Source organism: Hylobates moloch, unplaced genomic scaffold (assembly GCF_009828535.3).
Source record: "Hylobates moloch isolate HMO894 unplaced genomic scaffold, HMol_V3 SCAFFOLD_7, whole genome shotgun sequence".
NCBI classification, from domain to species: domain Eukaryota; kingdom Metazoa; phylum Chordata; class Mammalia; order Primates; family Hylobatidae; genus Hylobates; species Hylobates moloch.
Window position 1 is genome coordinate 55,499,242 of NW_026652282.1, and position 14,058 is coordinate 55,513,299.

The 14,058-nt window shown below is 37.9% G+C and overlaps 1 protein-coding gene and 1 pseudogene across 2 annotated transcripts in view; both read right to left on the minus strand.

Moving 5' to 3' along the window:
• Positions 1–14,058, minus strand: part of OPHN1 (oligophrenin 1) — a 392,827-nt gene that overhangs the window by 59,343 nt on the left and 319,426 nt on the right. For both annotated transcript variants that reach the window (XM_032757108.2, XM_032757106.2), the window contains exons 17-18: positions 11,649–11,707; positions 10,345–10,450 (exon numbers count right to left, since the gene is read on the minus strand). In XM_032757108.2, coding sequence (XP_032612999.1) covers positions 10,345–10,450; positions 11,649–11,707 — 165 coding nt within the window. The remainder of the gene's footprint in view (positions 1–10,344; positions 10,451–11,648; positions 11,708–14,058) is intronic.
• Positions 551–641, minus strand: LOC116812325 (U6 spliceosomal RNA; annotated as a pseudogene).

The following is a 14,058-nucleotide window of genomic DNA, read 5'->3' on the forward strand; positions in this document are numbered from 1 at the left end:
CATGTATACTCTAAAACATATTAGTTATGATTGTAGTATTCTAATTGTGAATACACACATACTCTAGGGGTGATTAATGAGTATTTAAAAGACTCAGGTAAAAGCCAGAGGGGTTCCTATAAGTTTCAGCTAACATTATCTCCAACCAACACCAAAGGCTTTGTTAATGAGCATAACATAAAGTAAAAATGAATTATCATTGCCTAGATGTATTAAAGACATATGGACTAGCTGAAAATATTGTACTGACACTCCCAGCCTTGCATTGACAGAGTAGAAAAATATAGCAATGGTTAATCTTAATATCAGTAAGGTGAATCAACCAATCTTATGCATCTTCAGATGTGATGCAGCATCTGGTATACAACATCACCTATGATTTGTTCCAGCCAACAAATAGTCAACTTGAATCCATCTAGCCTTTAGATATAACTTCTACTTTACAAAACATACAAGAAGTAGAGGAATTAGCTGATATATATGACAAAGAAGAAAGCAGACAAAACTAGGAAGTCACATTCTACAGGACAATTGGTCTTCTCTTGATGGTAAAACAGTATCATTAAAAAAAGGCACGGGGCAGGGGCCATGCTAATCTTCTTTGTATCGTTCCAATTTTAGTGTATGTACTGCCAAAACACTCCTCAACAAATGCAAAAGAACAGAAATCATAACAAACAGTCTCTCAGACCACAGTGCAATCAAATTAGAACTCAGGATGAACAAACTCACTCAAAACCATACAACTACATGGAAACTGAACAGCCTGCTCCTGAGTGACTACTGGGTAAATAACGAAATTAAGGCAGAAATAAATAAGTCCTTCAAAAACAATGAGAACAAAGACACAAAATTCCAGAATCTCTGGGACACAGCTAAAGCAGTATTCACAGGGAAATTTATAGCATTAAATGTCCACAAGAGAAAGCAGGAAAGACATAAAATCAAAACACTAACATCACAATTAAAAGAACTAGAGAAGCAAGAGGAAACAAACTGAAAAGCTAGCAGAACACAAGAAATAACTAAGATCAGAGCAGAACTGAAAAAGATAGAGACACGAAAAATGCATTAAAAAAAAAATCAATGAATCCAGGAGCTGGTTTTTGAAAAGATTAGCTAAACAGATAGACTGTTAGCCAGACTAATAAAGAAGAAAAGAGAGAAAAATCATATAGACACAATAAAAAATGATAAAGGGGATATCACCACTGATACCACAGAAATACAAACTACCATCGGAGAATACTATAAATACCTCTACATGAATAAACTAGAAAATCTAGACGAAATGGATACATTCCTAGACACCTACACCCTCCCAAGACTAAACCAGGAAGAAGTTGTATCCCCGAATAGACCAATAACAAGTTCTGAAATTGAGGCAGAAATTGAGAGCCTACCAACCAAAAAAAAGCCCAGGACCAGACGGATTCACAGTCGAGTTCTACCAGAGGTACAAAGAGGAGCTGCTACCATTCCTTCCAAAACTATTCCAAACAATAGAAAAAGAGGGAATCCTCCCTAACTCATTTTGTGAGGCCAGAATCATTCTGATACCAAAACCTGGCAGAAGACACAACAACAACAAAAAATTTCAGGCCAATATCCCTGATGAATATTGATGCGAAAATCCTCAATAAAATACCGGCAAACCGAATCCTGCAGCACATCAAAAAGCTCATCCAGCATGATCAAGTTGGCTTCATCCCTGGGATGCAAGGGTGGTTCAACATATGCAAATCAATAAATGTAATCCATCACATAAACAGAACCAATGACAAAAACCACATAATTATCTCAATAGATGCAGAAAAGGCCTTTGATAAATTTGAACACCCCTTCATGCTAAAAACTCTCAATAAACTAAGTATTGATGGAACATATCTCAAAATAATAAGAGATATTTATGACAAATCCACAGGCAATATCATAATGAATGGGCAAAAGCTGGAAGCATTCCCTTTAAAAACTGCCACAAGACAAGCATGCCCTCTCTCACCACTCCTATTCAACACAGTATTGGAAGTTCTGTCCAGGGAAATCAGGAAAGAGAAACAGAAACAGAACCAATGACAAAAACCACATGATTATCTCAATAGATGCAGAAAAGGCTTTTGATAAAATTCAACACCCCTTCATGCTAAAAACTCTCAATAAACTAGGTATTGATGGAACGTATCTCAAAATAATAAGAGCTATTTATGACAAACCCACAGCCAATATCATAATGAATGGGCAAAAGCTGGAAGCATTCCCTTTGAAAACAGGCACGAGACAAGGATGCCTTCTCTCACCACTCCTATTCAACATAGCATTGGAAGTTCTGGCCAGGGCAATTAGGCAAGAGAAAGAAATAAAGGGTATTCAAATAGGAAGAGAGGAAGTCAAATTGTCTCTGTTTGCATATGACATGATTGCATATTTAGAAAACCCCATGGTCTCAGCCCAAAATCTCCTTAAGCTCATAAGCAAATTCAGCAAAGTCTCAGAATACAAAATCAATGTGCAAAAATCACAAGCATTCCTATACACCAATAATAGAAAGCCAAATCATGAGTGAACTCTCATTCACAACTGCTACAAAGAGAATAAAATACCTAGGAATACAACGTGCAAGGGACGTGAAGGGCCTCTTCAAGGAGAACTACAAACTGCCACTCAAGGAAATAAGAGAGGACACAAACAAATGGAAAAACATTCCATGCTCACGGATAGGAAGAATCAATATCGTGAAAATGGCCTTACTGCCCAAAGTAATTTATAGATTCAATGCTATCCCCATCAAGCTACCATTGACTTTCTTCACATAATTAGAAACAACTACTTAAAATTTCATATGGAACCAAAAAAGAGCCCATATAGTCAAGACAATCCTAAGCAAAATTAACAAAGCTGGAGGCATCACGCTACCTGACATCAAACTATACCACAAGGCTACAGTAACCAAAACAGCATGGTCCTGGTACCAAAACAGATATATAGACCAATGGAATAGAAAAGAGGCCTCAGAAATAACACCACACATCTATAACCATCTGATCTTTGACAATCCTGCCAGAAAAAAGCAATAGGGAAAGGATTCCCTATGTAATAAATGGTGTTGGGAAAACTGGTTTGCCATATGCAGAAAACTGAAACTGGACCCCTTCCTTAGACTTTAGAGTTAACACAAGGTGGATTAAAGACTTAAATGTAAGACCTAAAACCATAAAAACCCTAGAAGAAAACATAGACAATACCATTCAGGACATAGGCATGTGCAATGACTTCATGACTAAAACAGCAAAAGCAATGGCAACAAAAGCCAAAATTGACAAAGGGGATCTAATTAAACTAAAGAGATTCTGCACAGCAAAAGAAACTATCATCAGAGTGAACAGGCAACCTACAGAATGGGAGATAATTTTTGCAATCTATCCATATGATAAAGGGCTAATATCCAGAATCTACAAGGAACTTAAACAAACTTACAAGAAAAAAACAACCCCATCAAAAAGTGGGCGAGGGATATGAACAGACACTTTTCAAAAGAAGACATTTATGTGGCCAACAAATATATGAAAGAAAGCTCATCATCACTAGTCATTAGAGAAATGCAAATCAAAACTGCAATGAGATATCATCTCACACCAGTTAGAATGGCAGTCATTAAAAAGTCAGGAAACAACAGATGCTGGAGAGGATGTGGAGAAATATGAATGCTTTTACTCTGTCGGTGGGAGTATAAATTAATTCGACCATTGTAGAAGACAGTGTGGCGATTCCTCAAGGATCTAGAACCTGAAATACCATTTGACCTAGTAATCTCATTACTGGGTATATATCCAAAGGATTATACACCATTCTACTATAAAGACACATGCACACGTATGTTTATTGCAGCACTATTCACAATAGCAAAGATTTGGAACCAACACAAATGCCCATCGATGATAAACTGGATAAAGAAAATGTGGCACATATACACCATGGAATACTATGCAGCCATAAAAAAGGATGAGATCATGTCCTTTGCAGGGACATGGATGAAGCCGGAAACCATCATTCTCAGAAAACTAACACAGGAACAGAAAACCAAACACCACATGTTTTCACTCATAGGTGGGAGTTGAACAATGAGAACACATGGACACAGGGAGGGGAACATCACACATTGGGGCCTGTCGGGGGGTGGGGGGCTAGGGGAGGGACAGCATTAGGAGAAATACCTAATGTAGATGATGGGTTGATGGGTGCAGCAAACCACCATGGCACGGGTATACCTACATAACAAACCTGCACGTTCTGCACATGTATCCCAGAACTTAAAGTATAATAATAATAATAATAAAAGAAACAAGCACTGTGCTAGATTAAAAACACAATAAGGACATAAATAAAATGTGTTCCTACATTGAATACCAGATTGGACAAACACCTATAAAAGGCCACTTTTGGGTCAAATGGGAACACATTACTATGGTCTGGAAAAGTCAAAATTGCTAAAATGGAAAAAGTAGACTAAAGAACAACATAATCTCATTTTGGTAAAAAAATGCAAACATGTATGTGTATACAAAAATGCATGCACACACACACAAAGAGAGAGAGAAAAAGAGGGGGAGAGAGAGAGAAGAGAGAGAGAGAGATCCGAAAAAACCTGAACTGTATTAACAGTAATGATTATTGAATGTTGGGAATAGAAAGCTTTTCCTTTTTTTTTTTTTTTTTGCTTTTTTAATATTTTCTAATTTATACAATGCACAGTATTGCTTCTCAAATAAGGGAAGTATTATTACAAAAGTAAAAAGAATCTAGTAAGCTAATAACCCATACCCTTCAGAATGGTAGCCCAGGCGTAAGGTTACATAGGGGTACTAGATGGTAGGATTTTATTGTCTGACTCCAATCTTATCTGCCTCCAGTGAACCTTTCATCCAAGATGTTGTCAGGGCATCTGAAAGGACAGAGAGCTGGGACTTCATTTGAGTTTGCAGAACAGGTTGTTCAAGTCTTTTTTCGTCTGCCTGCTGATAAATAGCTATAAGAATGGCAGAATTAGGCCCGGAGCTTGCTTCCATTGTAATATTCCACTGGTAGTAAGATTGCCAGGGAGGTGACCTTAGAGTTCTCCTATTTCTGACTAATAGAAGCTACAGATACTAACCAAAAAGAACTGGATAATTGAGAACCTCAAATTGGCTGAGGTCAGTTTGGGTCTGCCTGTTATTAGCCTGGAAAACAGGCTGTCAGTGGAAACACAGTACAAAGGCATAGATGTATTCATCATATAGATGATGAAAGCAGCAGTTGACAGGCAAGATAATTATGTGCATTTTAAAAACACATGAATTTTTTTCTCCTGTGTAAATTTCTCTATTGAAACTAAGCCTATTTTTTATTTACATTTCCCTACAATTTTCATTATAAACATTTTCAAACATACAAAACAGTTGAAAGAGTGGTACTAGGACGACTCATACTGTCTATACCTAGACTCAAAAATTAACATATTGCCATATTTGCTTTTACTCTGTCTTCCTCTGAAAGTACATTGCTTCAACCCTAAATACTTCAGCATTCATCATCAAAGAATAAGCACATTTTCCTACAAAACCACAATAACATGTTTGCATCTTAGAAAACGTACAATAATTCTGTATCATCTAATATCTAGTCCATATTCAAATTTTCTCAAATGTTATGGGAGAGAAAGTATTTTATAGCTGCGTTTTTCAAATGTGGATGCAATCAAAGCTCTTATACTGTATTTGTTTGTTTCTTTAGTCTCTTAATGTAGAACAGTACCTCTACCACTTTTTCCCACAACTTTTTGAAAAGTCCAAGCCTTTTCGAAAGCTTTATAGACTGTCAAATACTGTGTGTTTTTCTACACTCTTTATTTCCTGCAAACTGGAAAGAATTAATTTGATTCAGGCTACATATTTTTGGCAAAAATATTTCACAGTTCATGTTGTATAATTTTTATTATATCTACGTAGGAGGTACATAAGGGGGTTTGTTCCATTATTTACAATGGCACAATCTCGGCTCACTGCAACCTCTGCCTTCCAGGTTCAAGTGATTCTCCCACCTCAGCCTCCAGAGTAGCTGGGATTACAGGCATCCACCATCATGCTCAGCTAATTTTTGTGTTTTTGTAGAGACGGAGTTTCGCCATGTTGGCCAGGTTGGTCTCGAACTCGTCACCTCAGGTGATTCACCCGCCTCGGCCTCCCAAAGTGCTAGGATTACAGGCCTGAGCCACTGCACTTGGCCTGTTCCATTATTACTGATGCTAACTTTGATCAATTACTTAAGGTGGTGTCTGTCAGATAGGTTCATTGTAAAGATACGTTGTTTTTTCTTTGTGATTAGTAAGTAACTTGACAGTAATACACTGGAATAATGTGAACATCCTATTCCTCAATACTCTTGCCCAACAGTTTTGATTCATGTCTAAAACAGACCGCTTAGATTGCAAACTAATGATTTTTCTAATTCTGTCATTCCTCCTATGTTTATTAGCTGGTATTCCTCCTGCAATAAAGAGCTTTCCTTCCTCTACCCACCTCCAGGAGTTTTGTTTTTCAACATGTAATAATCAAATACATTATTTATTGTTATTGATGTTCAGGTTGGCTCAAACATCATCAGTGTCAGCCCTTTCAAGGTTTCTACGTCCTTTGGACATGACACTATTAATGTGACTCCGTTCTTTCTTGCTTGGTGGTACTATTTATCCAAGACTAACTTTGTATTTTCCTTGCCCCAGACATGGAATCAGCCATTTCTCTAAGCACCCCTGATTCCTTTGAAAAGGAAATGCTATTTAAAAACTAAAAACTAGGCACTAAGTGTATTCACTGCTTTTTGGGTAGAATCCCTTCAAGACTGGTTCAGTGAATAAAGTTTTTTCTTCTTGTTGCTTTCTCTTTAAATCATGAATTCATATTATTATTCTTAATTTAATTTTAATGTTAAAAAAATTTTTCCTTATGTCTTTTTTATCAGTATCTCTTTTGTACACTATAGACTTAGCTTGTGATAACATTAACATATTTACTTTTTTGCTTTATCTTTATAAGATCTGTGTGTGTGTTTCAAGTTAAATTATATTACTACTATTAATAAACCTACTGAGTGATGCTTAAAATTTTGCTCTTCTTGTCTCTAGAGTACATCTCATTAAGGATGAGTCAGAGTACTGTGTTGACACGTTAGTTGAAATAATTGCTTTCTCTCTGTAATTATGCTATCAAGTTGATAAACACTTACGTTCATTAAAGTCATTTGCTTTTATTGGTGCTCAGTTTTACAGTTTATAATTTTTGATTTAATTTTATTTTTTGGATATGCAAAACATTAATACGGCTTAATAGTCATAAGTATATAAGGAAGTATACTTAGAGGAATCTAGCTCTTACCCCTATCACCTCCACCCTACTTACCACACCTATCCACTATAATAACCACTTTCATTAGTTTATTTTTATAATATGTTTATTGTAACACATTTTATATATCATAAAATTCACTTTTAAAGGTTATAATTAAGTGGTTTTTAGTATATTCACAGAGCCGTGCAACTGTCACCCCTTATATAATTCCAGAAATTCTCATCATTCCAAAAAGAAACCTCATACTCATTATCAATTACTCCCCATTACATCTCACACCCCCACTTCCCAGACCTTGACAACCACTCATCTACTTTCTTTCTCTATAGATTTGTCTACTCTGAACATTTCATATAAATGGAATCATATAAAATACGTACTTCTGTGTCTTGTTTTTTTTCACTTAGCATAATGCTTTTAGTGTTTATCCATGTTGTGGCATGTATCAGTACTTCATCCTTTTTTATGGCTGAATAATATTCCATTGCCCGTATATCACATTTTGTTTACCTATTCATTAGTTAACAGACATTTGGGTTGTTTCCACTTTTCAACAACTATGAAATAATGCTGCTATGGACATTTGTGTACAAGATTTTGTGTGGAGACATGTTTTCATTTATCTTAGGTATATACCTAGGAGTAGAGTTGCTGGATCTATGGCAACTCTACATTGAACTTTTGGAGTCATTAGTTTTTTTTTAAATTTATCTTAGTGTATGCTTCATTTGACAAATTTTTTTAAAATGTGTGTGTATTCTTACATATTCTTATTTTCTTCTTTTTTCTTACAAAAGAAAAGCTAGCATACTATAAACCTTGTTTTACAGCTTAAGATTTTTTATGTTATTGTTTGTTTTATGTGCTGGAAAATTGTCATACATCCCAGAAAATCACTACAAAACAAAGTTCATAGAGATCTTCCTCATTCTTTTCTTAAAGTACTGCATAATACTACATTGTTGAATACACCCTTATTTACTCGACTAGTCCCCTATTTTCAGATATTTGTGTTGTTTCCAATCTTTTGCTTTTGAAAATTGTGCTGCAATGAGAAATCTTGTGCATGTGTGGTTTGTATTTGTGGAGGTGTATCTTTAGAATATATGCCTTAAAAAAAAAAAGCTAACATATCATATACCTGTTTTACCCTGTTTTGCTGGATCAAAGGATAACTGAATGTGTAGATTTGTTAGGTATTGCCAAATCCCCTCTTCTGGAACTGTACTGCATTAACACAATAAATGTATTAGAGGACAGTTTCCCCATAGTCTCATTAATAAGCATTAGGATTTGTCCATAAATGGTAGCTCAGTATAGGTTTAATTTGTATTTTTGTTACTGTGAGTGAGCTTGAGCATATTACCACATACTTAAGAGTATTTGCCATTCTATTTCTGTGATCTATTTGTTCATGTCTTCTTTACATTTCAAGATTTTGAGGACTAAGATTCTTAAAGTAAGCCAAGCAGCCAGCCTTTGGGCAGATAGAGGCAGGCACCCTGACGCTCACTAAGCAGGGGCATCCTCAATTGAGTCCTTGGGTCTCGTCACATGTTGAGACTCTCAGAAAGTCAGAGCTGAAAAAACCCTTTGAGATTAGCTGCTTCAGTCTCTTCGTGTTATAGATGCACAAACCTGTGGCCCAGAGAGTGGGAGGAACTTTCTCTAGGTCACACAGCATATTTGTGACAGATCTGGAACTTGGACTCAAAGACTCCTCCAGGGCAACTTTAAATTAACATGCAAATAGCTTCTTTGCTGATTTTTGTACATTTACTGAGATGATGACAAACTACTTTTTGGAGACCAGATGCCTCTTAATGTTCTCTATTAGCTCAAATTGCAAACACTGGCAATAAATATAAAAGCCATTCTCTCTTGTTAATTCTGCTTATTATCTGCATCAGTGTCCACAATATTCATTTGCTATAGAAGTGTAGAAAACAGTCTTTGAAAGTCAGAGCTGAATCAGATCTTGGACATCTCACATATAGTAGGAAAACTCGAGGTCCAGATAGGCAAAGCACTCAGGATTTATTACATGGGGAGGCCAAAAGAGCCATTAACCTGGAAACTCACCTTCATTAAAGGCCTTAATTTTAGGTGTTTCAGAGCCTCTCCAAATGAGGTTAAATTGTATCATTACTGCATCTTTTGAGTATGCAGACAACTGCACTTGCTAAATATATACACTTAAAATACATTACAATTTTTTAATATATATACCAAGAGAGGCCTCAAGAGTGACCTGTCCCTGGTCACAAAATGAACTAATAGCAGAAAGCAGAAATGAAACTAGAGCCCAGGTCTGCTGGCTCCTGGACAGAATGCTTTCTGCCTTTTTTAAGCCAAGTAAATTCATCTTGATTCACAATATTAAATCTTCTGGCCAAGAAGCACCATTGTGGGACACAAGTGCCCCTTTCACCTGCCTATCTCAGTGCCTGTCACCAGGACTATTCTCTGGGATCCCGCTGTCTGTTACTGCCGGCCACACCACGGCAAGAAGTTGACCAGAATCTTAACAAAAAGTGCCATTTCTTGAGAGCCTCTCATGTGACATGCATTTTACCTGTGTTCATCCTAATCCACACAACTGGCCTTCATTGTAGGGATTGTGCAGATGACCAAACAGACTCAGAGAGGTTTGCCTAAGACTATACAGCAAATAAGTTGGAGAGCTTCAATTCAAAACCAGGCTCATCTGACAGCAAAGCCTGTGTCCACCCCACTCTACCTTGCTGTTACCTTTCAACTGAGACAACCCACATGCATGATGACTCTAAGAGGATATGTACATGGGTCAAGGCAAAATAGCCTTCCTCACAGAGCGTTCAGCCTCCCAAGGAAGCACTTAAGGGCTAGGGCTGAAAGAGCTGAGAGGCAGTTTCTGTGTAGTCCAACCACATGGGCCAGTCCTCTAATAGAAACTTTTTCTGAAAATCCAGCAGTTACTTACTTGACCAAGTGTCTTATCAGAAGTTCCAGCATCTCTCGGTTCTTTTCTGGTAGCTTATATACCAGGGAGTGAATAGCTCCTAGACGGTAATCCAGGTTGTCAGACTCTGGGAGAGAACAGTAAGAGATAAATGGTTTGGCTTTCTGGGCAACTGGATTGAGCAAAATTCTCACAAATATATGCACACACATACGCACACACACACGCACACACACACACAGAGATTTGGAGAAAGACAACCAGAGACACACAGAGAGAATCAATGAGATGAAAAGAGACAGAGATAAATAGGCACTGAAATACAATAAAAATTAGAGACCCAGACACAAAGACAAAGACACAAAGAGAGAAAGAAAAAAGGCAGAGAGAGAGAAAAAACACACACACAAAGAAACAGGTCTAAAAAGATGTAGAAAATAGAAGATAGAAAAGAAGAGAAGGATGAGAAGAGAAGACTGTCTCAGAGGGAGTCAGAACTCCGGGCACAGCAGGTTGTTCCTGACGTCTCACAGATAAACTTCCAGCTGGAAACCTATTCCCATCCACCTTCCTTAGGGTACTGAGAAGTGTGCTGCTGCCTCTGGATTCCTGTTAAAATCACTGAGAGAGCCCAGAAGTAAAGAACAGAGCTCCCTTGTTTCAACAAAGATGCATTATGATGTTAAGTCCCCTGAATCTTTTTCCTCTACACCACACAGGATATGATGCAGAATAAGTGTCACGCTGAGGTGGAGAGGGGCACTCATACAGTGGCCTCAGCCAACACTTTCAATGCTTCTTTAATCGCCAACTTTTGGGGGTGATTCTCTATGCCTTATTTCCTATGTACTAATGTCCTCTCCCTCAATTTTCTCATCTAGAAAATGTGATGCTGGCACTAACAGATTAAGAACAATGGTTCACAACACAATCGAAAAGCATTTGAACAGGCAAAATGCTGAAGGAAGTTGAAACGGCAACTGTCGTGTAACCATTTTGCTGTCCCCTGGTAATGTGAGCCAATGTTCTTGTTCTGATGGAAGAGGCAATGAATACATATATAAATAAAGCTTTATATTCATCACAACCCTCAAGTTAACCAATTTTCTCAAGCCCACTTAAGTAACACTAATTATGAAAAATAATAGAACTCTTGAGTTAGACAGCAAGCAAGAATACTTTCATTTGGCAGTTGTGCATAATTTGTGTATGTGTTTTAGGTTTCTGTGCTCTCAATCACTTCCCCTCAAACAATTTTCTAGGCTTATCGCAGTAAACATTAAGAAACTAGGACAACACAGTTAATTAGTAACATAAATACTTACTGGCAGCAGAGACCAGCTCTTTGTGAAGTCTATAGGTCATGACAGGTTCAGAAAGATTCCTGAAATGAATGAAAATTGTCAGTTGCTTTGGGAAGAAAGCAGCTGGGTATTGGATTCTTAGTTCTGGGGACAGCAAGGCTGAAGTTCCTGAGCCCTACAGCTTAGTGGGATTATATTCATTTTTCTCTTCACCTGAAGCTTCGTCAGGGGAATCCAAGTTGCTAGTAATTCAACAAAAGACCTGCAAAACCATGGGCTGAGCCCTCTAGCAAGGTCTCCAACTAGCTCCGAAAAGTGAAAAAAGGCACAAACCAGTCCTGCAAAATTCCAGAGGGGACCCATTCTGAATGCTACCGTGAATCCCTTACAATTTGATAGATCCTTAGAATTTCCAAAGTGCTTTTGCAATTGTCCTCCCAATTGATTCTTCCAATAATCCTGTGAGGCGGAGCAGTTATTCAAATCCCCATTTACGGGAGGAGGAAACTCAGGCTCAAATGGGTTTACTCATTTAGTCAAAAAACATTGGCTGAGCAGCTACTTGTACCTGGCATTGTGCCAGGTATTGGGGATCCAGAGATGAATAGAAATAGTCCAAACCTCCAAGGAGCTAATAGTTTAGTAGAAAAGAGCACCATACACAAAATTTGCAATGCAATGGGACAAGTATGATGACAAAATAAAGGTATATGGTAGGTGGCTCAGAGGAAGTAAGTAATCAACTAATAATTATAAGAATAGCAAACTCTGTACTGCTCTAAGTGATTTACATGTATTAACCCATTTAAACCTCATAACAATTCTGTGAGGTAGGTACCGTTTCCAGTTCATAGATGAGGAAACTGAGGCCTAGAGAAGTTAAAAACTCATCCAAAATTACACAGCTAATAAGTGGCAGAAGCAGGAAGTCTGTCTCCTGAGTCCATGCTCTTAATTACTATAAAATACTGCCTGCCACTGTTGTTACTGTAGTAATCCAAGCAAAAGATAATAAAAGACAAACAGAGGGGCTAGTCATGGTGGCTGACATCTGTAATCCCAGCACTTTGGGAGGCCAAGGCAGGAGGATCACTTACGCCTAAGAGTTCGAGACCAGTCCGGACAACTTAATGAGACCCCTACCTCTTAAAAATAACTTAAAAACAAACAGTAGCTGGGCATGGTGGTGCGTGCCTGTAGTCCAGACTACTCAAGGGGCTGAGATGGGAGGACTGCTTGAGCCTGAGAGAGAGAAGGGTGCGGTGGGAGGGCAAGGGTGCAATGAGTCATGATCACAACACTGCACTCCAGCGTGGGTGACAAAGCATAGAAAGAATAGGTGAGGAGACTGTTTTGAAAGATATTAAAGAAAGAACTCCTTCTTTGATTGGGTGTGATGGCGAGCGAGCAGTTTGGTTTGAGTGAGTGAATAGAATAAGAGTTGATTAAGAGGGAAGTAGAGATGCTAAGTCAGGGAGGCCTCAGGAAGGTGATGTCTACTAAGAAGCTGGATGCAGGGCTCTGCTAGATCAGAGAAGCAGATGTGAAAATCAGGAACCTAGAGAACAGATGATGAAACCACAAGAACAGATGCCACTTCTCCAGGGGAGATGGCAAACTGGCAGTCAAACAGCTACATGAGGTCTTCTGATATTTCTTCTTTGTCCAGCACAGTGTATAAAAGTGAAATGGAATTGAATCAATGATCAAAATATTTTAAAATGAGATATTTCATATACAAACCCATATCCCCTGTCTCTGTTGAAAAATGCAAAGATCTGGCTCTACTGGTTCTTTGTAGAAGTAAACAACACTGCTGTTTGTATGTAAACAAAGGGCTTGTCATACAAATAAAGGTTCAATGTGCAAAGTGTTTAATATGAAAATAGTCTACTTCACTCAGTTTTATTTCCTGGTCCCTGTAGATATTTCAGTTTTCAGTTGTTCTACTATAGTAAAATGAGCAGAGAGCCCGCAAAATACCAAGTAGAAAGCCCATAAAGGAGATTGACAAAAATGACCAAAGAGGTTAGAGAAAAACAAAAAGCAAGTGATTCAGCAGAATCCAAAACAGAAGAAAGTATCAAAGAAGGCTTGTTAACAACTTCAAATGTTACAAAAAGGTCAAGTAAGGTAAAGACTGACAACTGTGCTTTGTGTGCAGCATTGAGGGTATCCCTGATGACCCTGGCAAAAGCAGCTTCATTGGAGCAGAGGGGGTAAGAGTTAGATTACAATGAGTTAAGAAGGAACTGGGGAGTCAAGAAGTACAGACCGGGAGTGTATATTACTTGACACAGAAGCTTGGGTGATGTCGACAAAAAGAGTGAAACTGTGTACAATATTTTAAGAGATTTATTCTGAGCCAACTGTGAGTGACCATGGCCTGTGACACAGCCCTCAGGAGGTCCTGAGAACTCGTGCCCAAGGT